We start from the raw sequence: 19,318 nt of genomic DNA, 5'->3' as shown, positions 1-19,318 counted from the left end.
AAATCATAACAGAAAGAACGATATTTACAGAATACTGATATAAAAGTAAATGATACGCGTCATACCGATAATTAAGTCATAATACATTTATGTTTTAAAGGTTAAATATGTAATTTTAGAATTAGATGATAACTTAGTATAATCTTTCGTAATGTATCATTTCAATTTTTTTAACGTTGCCTTTTAAATTATTTCAAACATTTTTGTTTTTTAAAAAGTTATATTGAAAATTCAGAAAAATAAGTCATATAACAGAAAGACTTATCCAAGATGTAACAGCATACTGACTTATTTGTAAACGCAAAAGAATTAAAGAAATTTAAAACTGCTTGACGATTTTTACTCAAGTAGAAAACATGATGGGAAAAAACGTAAGAAAAACTACAGATTACTTAAAATCGTTTGATTTTCAAAATTTTTAAACACGTGATATAATTAGCAGGAACAAAAGCATTAAAAAATATTTTCTGTTATTTTTATTTTTGAAAGTTATAGTTCTTCAACATTTTTAAAACATTTTAGATTAAAAATGCTTTGAAAAATTAATTTTTTAAAATAAAATTGAATGTAAATGTTATATAACGTCATTAGAAAAGTTTGAATGTTAACGATCGTCTGCTTTATTTATTATATTGTAACTATATGTACCAAGCTGTTATACTATTTTAAGTTGAATCAAATTTTCCTCTTTCGAAATTAGAGAAACGTTCATGACCTATTGGAAGAAAAATCGATTTTTGTAGGTAAATCTTTTCATAAGGCACTTGTTGAAAATAAATTCTTCGGAAATAATTGAAACTTCCATGATAACGCCTAAATGTTGCATTTCTTACATGCAATTTACTCAATAAAATCTGTTCGACAGAACTTAGTTACCGAATTTTAAACTTACAAGTTCGTAAATATTTTTAAAATTTTAACTTTTAAAAATATTCACGAAATTAAACTTTCTAACTATGTTCAATAGAACATTTTTTAAGTGAATAACATGAAACAAAAATTCTTCCAATACATTAACCTCATACCTGATTATGCAGAGTAAACTCGGTTATGTTTTGTTTATATTGCAAATATTTATTATACAGGAAAAAGTGGAGTGCAGCAGAATTTGTCAGTACGCTTAAATTAAGAGGGTTTTTACACACTTTTAATGGATCTAAAAAAATATGAAATGAAAAATATTGAATAGTTTTGAGAAAATAGAAATATTAGGATAATTTCTTTCAGTACATTTCTAAAAGAAATATTAGGAGTTGTCTTGATTTTTAACTCGAGCGCAACGCCTGATGTTAATTAACATATTTGTCACAATGATATTTCCTTAATATATATCTATGTCCAAGAGAAATGTGAATTTGCAAAGCAAAATCTGTTGTGTAAAATAATAATTTCGATTTGTACCTACACCGGGTGATTCGTCCTATATTATGACAATGTTATGTATTAATAATTAAGAGTCCGATAATATTTTAAATAAATTCAAAAATTATATTTGAAAAAATATATTTTACCATGTTATAATGAGGTATAATTTTTAATAAATAAAAGAAATTCCATTATTTTCAATTTCGAAAGTCAAAATTCGAATGAACTAGGTTAATAATTTAATTGAGATTCCCGGCAACAATCAAATTAAAAATTGCCGATAAATCCACGTGTATTTACGTCGAAATCACCCGAATCGGTTGCATCAAAAAGGGGTTAATTAAATCTACGTTGCGGGATTCACGTGGTGTAATAAATAATGCCGTATTAAAAATATCAGGTTTTTCAAATATGAGAAACAGTAGAGATAATTGCCAAAAAATTGATTGAAAAATCGATAGAATTATCGCATCTTATAGTACTCAGGAACGCAATTTAAATTTCCCGTATCATAATAATATCGGGACTTCGAAACAATTATGTGAAAATCAACAGCAATAACAGCACAAAAATTTCACCAAAAATATTTTATTTAACTATGAATAATATTAACGATAGCCTCAGAAATATATTATCACTGCTAAATAGGAACATTCATAGCACTTGATACAACTACAAAAAATAAGAAAACGTAGAAAAATACTAATTTCCATGGGAATAGTTACACAATAACGAAACATAAGAAATAATGAACTGATTAATACATAAAAAAAACAGTATGAAAAAATAGATGGAAAGTCAGTATGATCATTGCCATGGAATCACAACATAAATTTCGAAAGAAAATATAAGCATTTTAAAACTATAATTTATACAAAAAAAATGAGAACTATTTTACTGAAATAGATGTTTAACTTTAAGGTTTTTATAAAGAAAAATTGTTCATACTATTCCAGCTAATATCGCAGTCCATTTAAATAATACACCTTTAAGCACTTGATACAATAAAAAATACGAAAACGTAGAAAAATACTAATTTCCAGGGGAATAATTACACAATAACGAAACATAAGAAATAATGAATTGATTAATACATAAAAAAACAGTATGAAAAAATAGATAGAAAGTCAGTATTATCATAACCATGGAATCACAACATAAATTTCGAAATAAAATATAAGCAGTTTAAAACTAAAAGTTATACAGAAAATGTGCGAACTATTTTACTGAAAAAGATGTTTAACTTAAGTTAAGGTTTTCATGAAGAAAAAGTGTTCATACTATTCCAGTTAATACCACTGTGTGTTTAAATAATACACCTTTAAACTCTCAAAACTTTTCTCTGTATTCTGCAATACAGAAAAATTTTTAATAACGCTTCTCAATATTTAAGATAAATGTTGTTTAAATTTATTCTAATTTACACAAAAAATTTATTCTAATTTATGCAAATTTGTGCATAAATCCTTCATACATTTCTATAACAGATGTTCTTCCCAATAAACATCTGATGACTGATTCGGCATTCGATTTTGATTGAAGTTGATTTGTTAAATTATAAAGCATTGTCCCGTTTAAAAGCTTGTGCAATGGTGGGGTTTTAAAAGGTAAGTTTAGCAATCTATTCAAAGCACTAATATCATGGATACAGGCCTGAAGTTGACTGTAGCTATGAACAATGCTGATATCAAACGGGTTTATCGAGTTTAAAACAGGCTTCTGCAAATATATTTTAAAGTTTTCGGACACTAATTTAATTATTGCCTGAGAGATACAGGTACTCGAATTTATTTGCAAATACATTATAGAAAGCATTAAAGAAGACAAAAATGCTTTTGATGGTTTGGGAGAACTGTGCAAAAGCCAATAATGTATACATCCAAACAATAAGTGTAAATCGCTGTTAATATCCGAAAAAAAATTTCGATCCAGACCCAATACACTGCACATGAAATTTTGCAGTCCATCTTTTTGTATTCTATATATATTTTTCAAATTAGGAACTTCTGTACCATTTTCCAATTGAGAGAGAAACTCAACAAAAATCGGCTGCGTAGCGGAGGTTGCAGGTTCATATTCTATGATATGACGAAGACAAGTTTCGGCATGCCGTTTCGAGTTTTGTGATCCATGCCGCAAAACTATGCCATAAATTACTTTTCGAATGTAACGAGAACACGTGAAAGTAGATGCTTTAGAAAAGTCTTCGATTTGAGGATGCAAAGTATTGCGTTTGGAGGTGATAATATTTAATGGTAAAGTGGTAAGCAGACCTTTGTGAAAGGCTATTTTAAACTCACCTGGAAATGTTTCTCCACAGGGCATGATCAGTGCGGATTGACTTACAATAAGATGCTCCGAGTTATCATGGAGAACTGCATTTAAAATATGAATCATGTTAGTCGGTTTGATATCGTAATCGGATATGGATTTTTCGATTAAGTTTTTGATGTCGCTCCCTACAAAGTTAAAAACTTTCGATTTCGCCTCGGTAAACGTTTGGTTGCGCAGCCACAAGAAAAGGCCCTGAAACCTATCTCTAAAACGAACATTAATAGAGAAATAAAATTGTCTCAAATGGTCATAAGCAGATACGTAATCATTACCAGCTAAAGTCGCTACCAAAGAAATCATTGTTTTATCTTTTAAAGGAAATTTACATAATAATGTGGCCAAATAAAAAATTTTACACAGTAAATATTTTTTCTGTGAACCATCCCGAAGAGTTTCGACTTTGACAACATTATCAATATGAGATAACTTAATAAATCCATAGGGTAAATCATAAATATAAAAGTCACTATCTTCGCTAAGAATTGGGCATTTATAGTGTGTAGCAACGCTGGCTGTTTGGGCGTCCCCTTCGTAATCACATTGAACATAAAATACATCTATTTCTGAAAGTATGTTCTTGAAAACTACATAAGAATTGACTGGAAGTACTTTGATCTTTCCATCCTTATCTCTGAGAAGAGTTTTTATTTCTTCAATGCGACGTTGTTGTCTTTGTAAACGCATATCTATTTTAACATCAGTGTGGCCTCCATCGAAAATAACCACTGGCGAGATTTGGCACTGTTTTAGAATGGAAAAGTAATTCTGCACGTCAGTAGCGAATCTGTAACGATAGAAAATTAATTATTCATAAATACAGGTTGTCTGAAAATCATGAATCTTTCAAGTATATCGTGAAATGCGCAGGAAACAAATTTTTTTTTTACTAAGCGGGAGAAATAATGATATCGACTACACGCCCAATCTTAACCTCTATTGGTGAGACACGAAGTTCCGTCGAAAATCTCTAAGATGAACCCCTTTTTCAATTGTGGACTTGGATTCTTTATAGAAACCTTTATAGCAGTGATTCTCAACCACTGTGCAGCGGCGCTTTTGTGTGCCGCCAAATATTAGAAATGATACAATAAAAATTATAATGCTTTTTTTATGAGTGAAGTTTAAATTAAAATATATATATATATATATATATATATATATATATATATATATATATATATATATATATATATATATATATATATATATATAAGCTAAAAAGTTGAGAAAAAGTCAAGAGAAGAAAATTATTAACAATTATTTTTTAAAAGTATTTAAAAAACATAATTTTTAATACCTTAAAAAAAAAAAAATTGGAAAACAAAACTAAGAAAAGATAATCTCTTCATCAGCTCACACGATTATATCCGCAAAAGGAGTGCTTTCTAATATTGTATTAATATAGCCAAAGCAAAATATATCAATACAACAGTGTGAGCATGGGTGCAAGTTGGAAAAAAGGCCAAGACTGAAAATTTTTTGACTGAAATACCTAACGTACACAATACCTCCTCGACATATGCAAGCTATCTAAGAAAGCTTTATCATAATACATCAAGTTTAAGTACTGTACAAAAAATATTTATTCATCTGTCTTTTGATAAAATAACAACAGGACATAAGAAAGTAGACCAATAACGTAGACCTAAAAAATATTTTTAAGGACAGAAAAAAAAAATTCTGATTTCCGTCTTCAAGTCAGTCTTGTTTCCGTCTTACTTCCGTCCGCGGACATTTTCGAAAGACGGAAATCCGTCCTGGGGACGGAAGACTTGCACCCATGAGTGTGAGGAGCACTCAAAAATTTTTTAACGAAATTGGAACACATTAAGTAAAAAATATGTACGGAAAAACAAACAAATATATCAAGCAAAAACTGAAAATAAAATGTAAAGAGATTAGAGAACAGTACTCGAAAGGAAATCTACAAAGTGAGGAGCAAATTAAATGAACTTACGCGTACCGGAATCTTTCAAGAATGATTTATAATATTTTCGTAATAAGATTGCCAGATTACAATATATGAAAACAGAAGAATAAATAAAATATCTTACGGCACGTTCTTACTGCAAAATTGAAGCGCGTCTAATTTGTCAGTTACCTTGGGTGGGCCCGAAAATGGATGCGCGCAAGGTAATAATATAATTCAGGAAAAATTAAAGTTTGTAATTAAAAAGTTTGATAATTAAAACAATTATTTTTAAGGAAAAAAAAAACAGGATTTACTCGTTTTGAATTAATTTTCAGCAGGAGCCAAATTATTATTGCTGCTGAAATCCAAAGACCAGGCTCAAAGAGCAATGTCCTAAACACACTAAATAGAAGACGAGCTAAAAACGGAAACAAAAAGAAAACGGAAGTAAGGTAATAGTAGATAATATTTACTTATATTATAATAAAACTTATTAATTATTTTCGTTTTTCTCTTTGTTTTTTTTGTGCTATATATATATATATATATATATATATATATATATATATATATATATATATATATATATATATATATATATATATATAGGGGGGTCTGTCCAGACATTTTGTGAAAGGTCCGATTTTCGTGAAATTGTGAAAAAATTACTCACATTCTTTCATCCAGGGTCCGCTTTCATGAATTTGTGCAAATAGGGTCCGTTATTGCAAAAAAGTTATTTTTTCAAGGAGTTTTTAAATTGTAAAGATATACAAGATTATGCTCTGCACTGTAAAATTACAATAAAAAAATTTAAATTTTTAAAAATAAACAACAATTGCTCCTTCTAAATTAGAGATGCAACATACAAATATTTGGTATTTAGCCTATACTGCTGAACGCAGAATATTCATTTCGGACGAATAATGAAAGAATCGTCTGCCGAAGACAAAACTTAATTCGTTTACATCCATCTTTCTTGTTTCTGCCCTGGAAAGGGGTTTTCTATTAACAAAATAATAATGAAGATAAACAAATTTGTGAAGGGTCCGTTAACGGACCCAAATTTCTTCTAAACAGACCCCTGATATATATATATAGATACTTTTTGTAATTTTTCTACGCTTTAACCGCGTGAGCGTCGGCGATTGTCTTGTCTGACAATCTTAAAATAAGGTGGAAGTGTTTAAATTGTATATGACACACAATTTTAAAAAATGTTGTAAGAGCTAATCATTAAAGTAAGCTATGCAATTCATAAACAAATTAACAAAGGATAACTAAAAAAACAAATATATAAAAAAACAAATTAACAAAGGATAACTAACAAAAATTAAGCTAACAATTAATAATTAGCAAAAAAACTAGTTAACAAGAAATCACAAAAAATAACAGTTAATGCTTAAAAAAAACAGTTAATAACTATAGAAAACAATCTAGCAATTAATAACTAGCAAACCCTGTGGCAGAATTTTTTCTGACTTTCTGCGACAAACCTAATTAGAACCAATATCTTTCTGCAAGATATTTTTATCGTTATAAATGTATGTGTAATGAATTTATAATAATAGATGAAATTCGTGTTTATAAAATAAGTCTACATGCATAGAATAAAACTGTAATTTCATAATATAAGTTTACATTTCTTAATAAGTTTAAATTGTTTAAGTATAAATTTGTATAATCTTCGCTAATAACGAAAAGTTATAAATGTATAGATCTGCAGACTAAAATGCTTACTAGAGCATAAATAAAGATTACCCAGAACCTGTAATAAGATAGAACTTATAGAAATAGCTAAGAATGGACAATAAGATTAAATTTATAAAACAAGATAACTGAATTTGAAGTATCAGTTTAAAACAGTATGATTTAATGTTTCACTATAGTAGTTATATCAGGTACAGAAACAAATCAGGTGAAAAAATTAATATTGAAGTTGAGTAATCAAAATAATAAAATAGTATTGACTATAACCGAATTCTAAAAGCAAAAAAATTAAAGCAATGTTTGTTTCAATTTTTTCTACATCTAATTAATTTTACCTAATTAATTAGATTCGATTAATATTGTACTGACTTATTGAAAGGTTTTTTTTTTAAAAAAAGGAGGTAAATAAAACTTTTTTCGTGATCAGATTAAGTTCAGAACGAAAAAAATACACAGCGCTTGTGATTTCGCACTGTATTGTGTAAATATATAGCACTGATTCCACACGAAGTATGCAGAAGCAGTTTCCGACTCAATATGCTCAAGTCTATTCAACATCTCGAAACGAAATAGTCTTTATCAGTACTGAAACATCGGTATTAGAGCCATATTCATTGGATGCGACTTTTTTCGCATGCGTATAAAATGCTCTGTTCTCATAAAAAACACAAAGCAAATTACTGCGCCAGACCAGCGATAGAGGCCGAAGTTGGCAAATTTCCAAAAATAGCTTAATAAAGGGGGAAAAAATTCTCCCCTTTTTATCCAGTAACTGTTTGTGTTGGAGATTAACGGAGAATTACGAGCGCTTTCTCCTTCCGCGGTACGCTAGAAAAAAAAATATTTAAAACAATTCTGTAAGAAAAAAAGTTTGCAGAACCATTATTGCTTCTGCAGAATTTTTTTGTTTCTGAAGAAAATGATTTTTTTTGTTGGTAAAACAGCTTTTGTTTCTGCAGAATTTATTTTGAGAACTTTTGTTTGTGGCAAACCAAAAATTTTTATTTCCCAAATAAAAAAAAATCTTTCTGCAAGAACTCAGTCGCTTTCTGCGACAATGTCGCTGTGTCGCCGTGTTTCTGCCACTGGGCTAGCAAAAAATAAATAAGTGTTACTAACTAATAAAAAATTGGTCGAAAGAAATAATTAATCCCTTAATAAATGTGCTTTTGTAGTACATATTACTTTATTTCACATTCAAAATTATTATCACAAACTAGTTAACACAGTGTAAAATAGGTAATTAAACAACTTTTAATCTAATTTTTTTCATTGTGTGCCGTCAAATTTCGAAATCGTTAAAAGTGTGCCACAACAAAAAAACGGTGGAGAATCACTGCTTCATAGAAATATATTATCTTACAGGTTTCTACTTTTTAAATCACAGATGGCGCTTTATTGCAATCGGAGCGGGGAACGAGTCTGGTATGTTTAAAAGTATATTTCAAAGTTATTCTAATTTTTTTTTTCAGATTTAATTTTAGATTCAATACGCATTTTTCGAGGTATTTGAAGCTATATTTTTCAGACTTCTTGCACATATATGTGGTGGATAAAGCAAGAATAAAAAGTAAACATAAATGTAACCAGTTAAAATTTTTAAAAAATTAAAGCTGAAATTTTTTTTTTACCGCTTAACAAATTTTTAAAAATTTTATCAAGGGGTAAAAAAGTGTGCAGTGTTAAAGAGGTAATTTTTTTAATATTTGAGTTAAAAATCATGTTAAAACTTATTAGTTTCATTTTTTAAAATAAGACCTCTACGTTTTCAAACATAAGTGTTTGATGACTCTTCCCAACCCCCGAAAATTTTTTTTGCAGTCTGACATGGTCAGGGGTCTGTCCAGACATTTTGTGAAAGGTCCGTTTCTGTAAAATTGTGGAAAAAATTACTCGTAATTTGTGAATATGAAATAAACGTTGAGTCACATTCTTTCAACCAGGGTCCGCTTTTTTGTAAATTTGTGCAATTGGGTCCGTTATTGCAAAAAAACTTTTTCAAGGAGTTTTTAAATTGTAAAGACATACAAGATTATGCTCAACACTGTAAAATTATAATTAAAAAATTAAATTTTAAAAAATAAACAGGAAGTGCTGCTACTAAATATTTGGTATTTAGCCTATACTGCTAAAAGCAGAATATTCATTTCGGACGAATAAAGGAAGAAACGTCTGCCGATGACAAAATTTAGTTCGTTTACATCTGTCTTTCTCCCCCCCCCCCCGGGAAAGGTTTATTCGATTAACAAAACAATAATGAAGATAAACAAATTTGTGAAGGGTCCGATTAAAAGATAAATTATTTTGTGAAGGGTCCGTTTTTAAATTAAAATATTTTGTGAAGGGTCCGTTTTTGTGAAGAGATATTTTGTGATGGGTCCATTTTTATGAAAAGATATTTTGTGAAGGGTCCATTTTCAGAAAAAGATATTTTGTGAAGGGTCCGTTAACGGACCCAAATTTCTTCTATACAGACCCCTGATGGTTGGCTTTAAAAACCGTATTCGTATCGCTCTACTAAGTAGATCATACTTGAAATAAGTTCTAGAATAAAATCTTAGAAATTTAAATTATTATCAACATATTTAAAACAAAATCCTCTTTAAAAAATGAAAATTTTTAGTTAAGAATAAATTATTGAAATATAAATTTTTAATTCGAAACAAACGACAAACTACAGAAAACTTGCAGAAACAAAACAGTAATAATGTCTTTAAAAAATAATTACTATGCTATTAAAAATTCAAACTTTTTTTTAAAAAAAGGTATACATTTTAGAACTTTGGGCTAAAACTGTCAAGTTGTTAAATGATTGTCAAACTACTAGGAAGTTAAAATTGAATTAAATGGCATGCAGTCAAAAAATTTGGATAGAGCACACTGTTGATAGGAACCATTCGCTTTCAACCTATCAATTCCTCCCAACTTAGTTAATATTAATAGTTAATATTTTTCTGGTATCAAAGCTTGAAAAGAATATTCATTCAGAAATATATGAATATTAAAGTTTACGCTTTCATGCTTATGATAGCTCTCACACTTGATATTTCAATTTTTTGTTGCCAACGCGAAAATTAAATGAGGACTTTCTTTGTCGCCGTGTAAGAGAAACATGCATAACGGTAATGTGTTTAGGATTTTCTAACAAGGCACATTGAAAAGTGAACCAACGTACCCCGAAACCGAGGTGCCTATGTCTTCAAACAAGATAGATAAATCAGTTTCATTGAAACAAATTAGAAACTGGATTAAATCTGAAAAAAATTAATATCTAAAATTACTAAAAAACAAAGGTCTTGAAAATAAAAATTTTACCAACTGAAAAAAAAATGTAACAAGGAAATAGCTTTTTAAGCTAATATTTGACCAAATAGTATTTTAGACAAGTCTACCTTAAGCTAAATATTCAGTAAACAAAAAATATAATATAATCGATCTAGATAGTATAGGGCTGGGCGTTCCCTTACTTTTTGTTGATTTGGATAATAAAGATAAGATAATTCAGCGCTTTTAAAATACTCCACGGTCTAGAAACACAATGAAAGAAAGAATCTTAAAACTGATCGGAAATTTAACAGGTGAACAAAAAATTGATATTAATTCCGCTCCTATTATATCGCTATGTCTTGACGAAAGCACTAAAATCACTAAACCTGCACGTTTAGCTGATTTTGTTCGATATTGCGTAGGAAACGTCATTAAGTAAGAATAAATTGCGCTCAAATCATTGCTAACAACTACAAAGGGAACGGATATTTGTACGGCTGTTAAAAATTCGTTTGCTGAGAAGGAAATTTATTTGAAAAAAATTGTTTCATTAACAACTGATGGTGCTCCAAGTATGGTGGGCGAAAAAAAAATGGTTTCATAAGTTTATTTCAAACAGACGTAGGACTTTCGATTCTTGCATCATTAATCAATAAGCCTTGTGTGCTAAGAGTGGTTTAACGTCTTTAGATTGTATGTAATGGCGGTAGTCACAAAAATAGTCAACATCATTTCGATGCGGGTTTTGAATTAGCGAAAGTTGCATGCCTTGTTGGATGAAGTCAACTCGGTGTATAATGAATTAACGATGTATATTAATGTTTGCTGGTTCAGTTGAGAGCCGCGGAAACTTGCTTCAAAGATTTGTTGATTGCTTGAAAGAAATCAGACAGTTTCTGCAAAATGAGGGAAGAAAATTGAACAATACCCACAGTTGTTGGATGTTATGTGGCATTTAAAATTTATCTTTTTATAGACATATGCCAACGGTTAAATGAATTGAAAGTGAAGCTGCAAGGTACAAATAGAACAATTATTGTCATGATAGATCTCATTCGCGCTTTTGACGCTAAACTGCATGTTTTCATTAACGATATTATTACAAGAAACAACAAGTATTTTCCAAACACGAAAAAATAATATCAACAATTTAGATAAACATGAGAAACCAGACGAAGAAACAGTCACCGAAGAATTTATTTCTGTAATTGATTCTTCAATCAATGAATTTTCAGCGAGATTTTCTTAGTTCAACGAATTATCGGAAACACTCAAGTTAATTATATACCCTGACCCTCATTTGATAAACTAAACATGTCCCAATTCGATTGCTTGTAACTTGAAAATTTTGAAACGTAGCTGATTGATTTCCAGTCTAGTTCATTATCGATTCAAAAATTTAATGAAACAAGGAAAGAGTTGGAATTAATTGAAACAGAGAAATTGACAAGCAATATAGATAAAAATAATAATAACAAAATTTTGGAATTCGTTACCAGACATATTTTACTGTTTGAAGAAGTTGGGTCGTGCTATTTTAACTATATTTTCATTTACATATGCCTGCTAGTCATTATTTTCAAAGATGAATACCGTTAAAGACTCGTTCAGAAACCGTCTGACAGATGACTCCAGTTCAGCATGCATTCTGCTAAAATTAATACCTTACAACCCTAATATAAGTTATTTGTCATCTAATTTGCAACAACAGAAGTCACACAAATGTTGCTTTAATTTGAACTACGCGTATAACTGAGACATTGCAAAATGTTTTTTTGTTGTTGTTTTTTTGTAATAAATAAAGAGTTTCGAGTAGATAGTATTTAATATTATTTTCCCAATAATCACGAAGTCAAAATTATTTGACGGCAAGCCCATGACCCCATTAAACATTTTTTAAGAAAAAATGCTACGTTGACACATAAAGGTGCGCCACCTCTGGTACAACGTATGTAAGGGAAATCGAGGTTAATAAACTACTTTTCAGTTTTTTTAATCTTATTAAAAAACTATTTGTGAAATTTGATTTTTCTCTTTGTAGAAAACTGCATAATGTTATCATTTATGATTCGTATTGAAATGTTCCGTTCTTTTTTTTTTCCTTAGTTATTAATTTTATAAAAAATATTAAAAAGCGTACCAACGTACCCCAAGGCCGAGGTCCCTTGGTCGACCCTATGAGGTAGGATGAAATACGTAACAAAAATTCCTGAAACAATATTGAAGAATAAATCTAATTCATTACAGTAATTGCATTTTTAAATATTAATAGATAACTAAAATAGGTCTCAATTATTAAAAAAAATTAAAAGGCATTTATTCTTACTATAATTTCATAAAGTGAATTTTATTGAAAACAAATTTTCGACACTCTAATTGATTTTCCGTCATGAAACATGATAAAAATAAAAACAATTTATTGCAAATTAAATCAAAAGAAATATCATACAACAGCTGTACTATAAAAAGCAACGTGTTTCCTGAACAGTGCTCAGGAACAATAATGAAAATCATCTTCATACATAGGGGTGCACAACCTGCGGCCCGCGGGTCAAATGCGGCCCTCGAGAGCTTCTAAACACAATAAAAAAAATTTAAAAAATGGCAATTTTTAATCGCACTTTTAAGTCATCACGTTTTGACACAATCAATTTTAACAGATTCTTTAGTAAATGTACGTTTAACGCGCTTTCTTTAAGCCAGGGTTTCTTAACCTGTGGTTCATGAACCCCTAAGGGGTCCATGAGTTATATTTTGGGGGTCCACTGACTACTCCTAATTTTTAAAACGTTTGGAAGCCTACCCATTACTTGTAAAGCGAGTTATGGCAGCTATAATTCCGTTTGCTACAGTGTATCTTTGCGAAGCAGGATTCTCCAAAATTATGACAATAAAAACATAACATCGAAATCGATTGAATGTTGAGCATGATATGCCCGTTTGCTTTGTTGAAAACCATCCCCTAATTCAATTTGTTAAGTAAGGAAAAGCAGCAGCAACCTTCACATTAAAAATTTTAATTTTAAAAATTTTGTATACTATTAAAATAATAAAATTAAATGTTTTCTAATAATTGACGTTTTATGCAATTATTTTTTTCACAGCGGGGTGGCCCGTGACTTCTTAAAAATTTTTAAAAGGGGTCCATTATATCAAAAAGGTTAAGGAACACTGCTTTAAGCCGATTTTATCGTACATATAAATGATTTTTTTAAACAGTTATTTCCGCTTTTCTACGTGATTTCGAAAATCCCGAATTTTTATTACGACGAGAGTTTCAGATCGCAAATTTAAATTATCACTTTTCTTGCACTTTATTTGTGACGATTTCATCTTACATCTAAGTGATTTTTTATCTTTTTTTTGCAATTCTTTCTTTTTTTTTAACAATTTTGTTCGGCAGTTATTGCTATGCGTTCCCACGTATTATAAAAAATTCCAATTGTTCTATAACAACATACAAATTTTAAATCATGCATTTGACATGCTTTATTCGTGCTGAGTTCAGCATAAATATATTTTTCCCAATTATTTCTATACTTTTCCACATGATTTTGACGATCCCGTTATTTAACTATGATGTTATTGCGACACGTGATTGTTAATCGCGCAACTAAATAATCCCTTTTTGATACGTTATTTCGGTACAGTTTTATCGTAAATCCTAAGTTATTTTTCCTTCGTTTTTATTTCCGCGACGAACATGATTTGGTCGAATGTGGTAATGAATTGTGATTTGATCAAAAACCAAATATTCGGCAAAAAAAAGAAGAAAAAATCGACTGAACGCCGTACACTTGGGGCCAAATAGCAGAATCTTTTAGCAGCATAGCAACACTGAAACTAAAATTTCAATGTTCAGAATAATATTTTCTGGAAAAACGTATTCATAAATGAACTCTAAAAAATAAGGCCAATCAAGGAAGTTTTTGAAAATGTCGAAAAGCGAAACAGAGAACATAAAAATCAATCTTAATTTTTGAAAAAAATTTTTTAAAGCTGAACATCTCAGTTTTTCAATTACCAGAAAAAGCCAAGAAAAAAGAATTAAGTCAACAGAAATGCTATTAAAAATTACTGCGTTATAATGAAAACGCCTAAAAAAAGTTTTTTTTTATTTAAAGAAAATAAAAAGATAGAAAAAACGTCCTTAATTTTTTAAATGAAAATCTTATGCCGAAAATCTCAATTTAAATTTTTCTGATTGCCATAATTTTAGAAAAAATGCTGAGTCATAATAAAAATGCCTAAAAAAAGAAAAACAGAAAAAACAAATTTTTCTTAGCTCCTGACAAAACTTTAATATTGAAAATCACACTTTTCTATGTTACTGGTTATTTATATTACAGTACAGGGAAAGACTGATAATAAATTAATAGTATGAGACGTTCTGTTAAAATGCTGGGTTATAATAAAAACAGCAAAAAATGGAGAAAAAATATCCTTCTCAATTCTCAAAGTATCGAAAAAATGACAAAATTGACTTGTCTGATTATAATTTTAAAAAAAAAGTAATATCTATAAAAATTCAAAAATAAAAAAAAAACTTGGAAAAATACATTTCTAAAAAATATTCTGCCGAATATTTGACTGATCATTCAACCAACTGAATTTTTCACAGAAGGGCCAAATACTCGTTACATCCCTCCCTAATTTAAATGCAATGTTATTGCAACTTGAGAAATTCATAAAATGACGGAAAACGTGAATTTTTAAACTGCTCACTGGTTGTAGTTTAGTCTTTTTTCTTGCTTAAGTGATCTTTTTCGATAATAAAAAAAAGGAAAATGTTTAGGATATAAAAAAATCTAATAAATAATAAAATAAAATAATAAAGTGCATTACAAAATAAGCATTGAATTTTATTTTGAACTATCACAGTTTTTTTATTTTAGGCTTTTGTTTATAACCTATTAATTTTCTTGAATTAAAATATTTAATTTGAATTTATATTACTTAATTATGACTACACTTTTTCCTACTTTCATTCAGTGGGCATTGCAGTTCTTTTTTATTTATAAGAATTTAATTCTAAAAAGAATTTTCGTATTGCGTGATATGATAAATAAAAAAATTTCTTTTCCTCAATGTTTATTTATTTCGATAAATCTACTGTTCATATGATAAAAATAGCAAGATTTTTTTTGTAAAAAAAAGTATAAGTTTTTTTATTTTCGAATGAATTCTAATAATGGAACACTACTAAGTTATTGATATTACTAAGTTTATTGATAAAAAAAATGGAACGCTAATGTTTAAATAAACATTACTACATTGTATTACACTGTCATTAACATGTCTAAATACATCTGCGGCCCTTCGTTAGCCAACCTGCTGTGCAAGTGGCCCTTCACTCAAAATGGTTGTGCACCCCTATCATACACCATTATTTATCAACATTTGTTGAACATAAAAAATATTTTTACTCCCATTGAAGCACACAAATTTATTTTATTGTAAACATTTATACCATAAAATCACTGATACAGTGTCAAATTCTTTGCCTTTAAAAATTTTGATATCACTTATATTTCTTAAAAGAGAATATTTGATAAAATTTTATGCATTTTTTTAATTATATTACAGAGCTAATTTTGTGTACAATTTTCGGGAGTGTAAGTACAAGATATTCTGTTTGAAATGTCTATTTTCTTTAATTACCATCAAAATTGTTTTCTAAATTTTAACAAAGACTGGAAAGCAACATTTTAGACAAACATCAGGGGTGTCCAGACATTTTGTGAAAGGTTCGTTTTCGTAAAATTGGGAAAAAAACACTCGTAATTTGTGAATATAAAATAAACGTTAAGTCACATTCTTTCAACCAGGGTCCGCTTTTGTGAATTAGTGAAAATAGGGTTCGTTATTGCAAAAAGACTTTTTCAATGAGTTTTTAAATCGTAAAGACGTACAATATTATGCTCAACACTGTATAATTATAATTAAGAGAATTAAATTTTAAGAAATAAGCAGCAATTGCAGCTACTAAATTCGAGATGCAACATACATATATATAGTATTTAGCCTATACTGCTGAATGTAGAATATTCATTTCGAACGAATATAAGAAGAAGCGTCTGCTGAAGACAAAATTTAGTTCGTTTACATCTGTCTTTCTTCCCCCCCCCCTTCCTGGGAAGGGCTTAAAAACTATAATGAAGATAAACAAATTTGTGAAGGGTCCGATTAAAAGATAAATTATTTTGTGAAGGGTCCGTTTTTAAGTTAAAATATTTTGTGAAGGGTCCGTTTTTATGAAAAGATATTTTGGGAAAGGTCCGTTTTTCTTCTAAACAGATCCCTGAACTTTGTTATTTAAAGTCAATGAAACTACTTTAGTGTAATATTTGCAAAGAAAATTAATAAAATGCAGAATATTTTTACATTAACGCATTTTCCTCTCAAATATTCTTAAATGAAAATAATACATATACGTTAAAAAGTTTAAAAAAAAATTATAAGTGCAAGTACATACATGCGTTAATATACAAAACGATGGAAGTTCAAATCGAAAAAACGTTATTTATATTTCTCTACCATTTATTTATTCTTTTAATTTGAATAAAATAGATTACATAAATTCAGAATGAAGCAAAAAAATTCAAATAGGAAGCAAAAAATGAAAGTCAAATTGAAAAATTTTTAAAGTTTTATTTTTTCTTCAGTTTAACAAACAAAGACTGGAAAGCAACATTTTAGACAAATTTTATTAATTAAGGTTTCTTAACTAATAGTAACTATCAAATTAAACTACACTAGTTTAAGGTGACTAAAACTAGTTTCATGTTATTTTTGCGAACAAAAGCAATAAAATGCAGAATATTTAAATATTAACGCATTTTCCTCTCAAATATTCTTAAAGGAAAATAATACATATACGTTAAAAAAAATTATAAGTGCAAGTACATATATGTGTTAATATACAAAACGATGGAAGTTCAAATCGAACAAACGTTATTTATTATTTCACTACCATTTATTTATTTTTTTAATTTAAGAAAAAAAAGATTTAATAACTAGATAAATTCAGAATGAAACAAAAAAAAATTTCAAATAGGAAGCCACAAATTGAAAACTCGGTGGTTAAACCAAAAACTGATTGCTTGCGTCCACGACAACAATAACGAAAAAATGATTGGATTATGAAATGAAATAAATGGAAAAACAAGAAAGATATGTTACAGGGAAAGAAATTAAAAACTATTTTGAATTTTATAAACAAAACAATAACACGGACAAAACATGAAATCGCAACAGTTTACCATCATTTTACATCGCTTATCGGTCTGGCGATATACAGATATTTATTCTATGGTAAACTGGATCCAAGTTTAGGTGTGTCGGACAAACCGACCAGAGTTTATTCCAAACCTTGCATTAAGAAGTCAATTTAAATAAAAAAGAGAACAGAATTTTTTTTTTTTTTACTCACTTGTCGTAGTCTCCTCCAAAAATGCAGTTAGTCTCATTGCGAGTGTATATATGATGAATGAGACTACATCCATCTATAATCACTTGTGTATTCGTTAACTTAAACGATTGGCATACATCGTTTTCTTCAATGAATCTACTTAAGCCTCGTATGCCCATGTTGGATAAATATAAGTAATATTCTTCGTTTTGTAACAACTCGATAGAAAATAGACCAGAAATCGCAGAAATGGAATCACCAAGTTATTTGGGACTTCCCCTGATGTCTGAACATGAAGTATTTCAACGATGCTTATTGGCTACGGAGAAAGAACACAGACCACATCTTTAAGGGTCCGTCCATAAATTATAGTGGTTGTAAATTATGGAAATCGTATTCATTCCTTAACCATCAGTAGTATTGAAAAGCTATCGAAAATAAGCGAAGACTGTTAAAATGGGGTTTATAAATTTTTTTTCTTCGAAATTATGGTTAAATAAAAATAATTTCAATTTTGTCAAAAAATCTATCAAAATAATTACCTTTAACCAAACCGGTGTAATAAATAACTATAGTTTAAAATATTTATAATTTTTAAATGATTAATTTGAAATTAAATGTATAAATTTTATAAATAATTATAATGTAAATTATTTGATTAAAAATAATTTTAAAAATATTATTATATGAACCCAACTCATTTATGATTTAGAAAAAACAATATAAATTAGTATTTACTTGAAATTAATGAATGCTTACCTTGTAATTTTCAAACGAAATTGTTTTATTTTAAAGTTGGCCTTCTGTCCTGAAAACTTTGACCACTAAACAAGAGAAAAAATAACTATTAATTCGAAAAAAATTTTAACTACATTTTAAACAATAGTGTAATTTCCAGGTAATGTAAGTAACAGGAAAGATTACGTAAGCCTGAGACAAAACTACAGTAAAAATCCTGATTTCCACGTTCGTTGGCCACGATCACGCGATATAACGTAGCAATTTTTTTTTCTGCAGTTAGTGCCGATAAAACAGATTATGTGTGTAGCAAGATGCATATTATCATTCAAATATTTTCGAAGGAAATATGCTTTCTTGTGACTATAGCATATGCAATAACATTATATTACTACAGGTTTATTCTTATATTACTTGCTCTAGTCGAAGAAATTATCAAAAATTAACCCAAACATTTTTCTTAATCCTTTCCCTCAAAGGCGACAAAACATCTACATTTTTCCTCCTCTACCTCTCCCCAACTGCAAAATGACTCTTGATCAAATGAAATGATTATAAATGATTTATAATTTTTTATTATA

The 19,318-nt window shown here is 28.8% G+C and overlaps 1 protein-coding gene across 1 annotated transcript; it reads right to left on the bottom strand.

Annotated features, from left to right (window-relative positions):
* Positions 1-1,937: 1,937 nt before the first annotated feature.
* Positions 1,938-18,313, bottom strand: LOC107450298 (single-strand DNA endonuclease ASTE1-like). The gene is made up of 2 exons (XM_043053653.3): positions 18,021-18,313; positions 1,938-4,483 (listed from the first exon to the last, which is right to left on the bottom strand). Exons 1-2 carry the CDS (start codon positions 18,176-18,178, stop codon positions 2,809-2,811), a joined length of 1,833 nt encoding a protein of 610 aa, XP_042909587.2. The 5' UTR covers positions 18,179-18,313; the 3' UTR covers positions 1,938-2,808.
* Positions 18,314-19,318: the final 1,005 nt, after the last annotated feature.

The sequence above is a fragment of the Parasteatoda tepidariorum genome, chromosome 8, assembly GCF_982258835.1.
Source record: "Parasteatoda tepidariorum strain Cologne lab strain chromosome 8, Ptep-v5.0, whole genome shotgun sequence".
Taxonomy (NCBI): Eukaryota; Metazoa; Arthropoda; class Arachnida; order Araneae; family Theridiidae; genus Parasteatoda; species Parasteatoda tepidariorum.
This window is presented reverse-complemented; position numbering and strand designations above follow the sequence as displayed.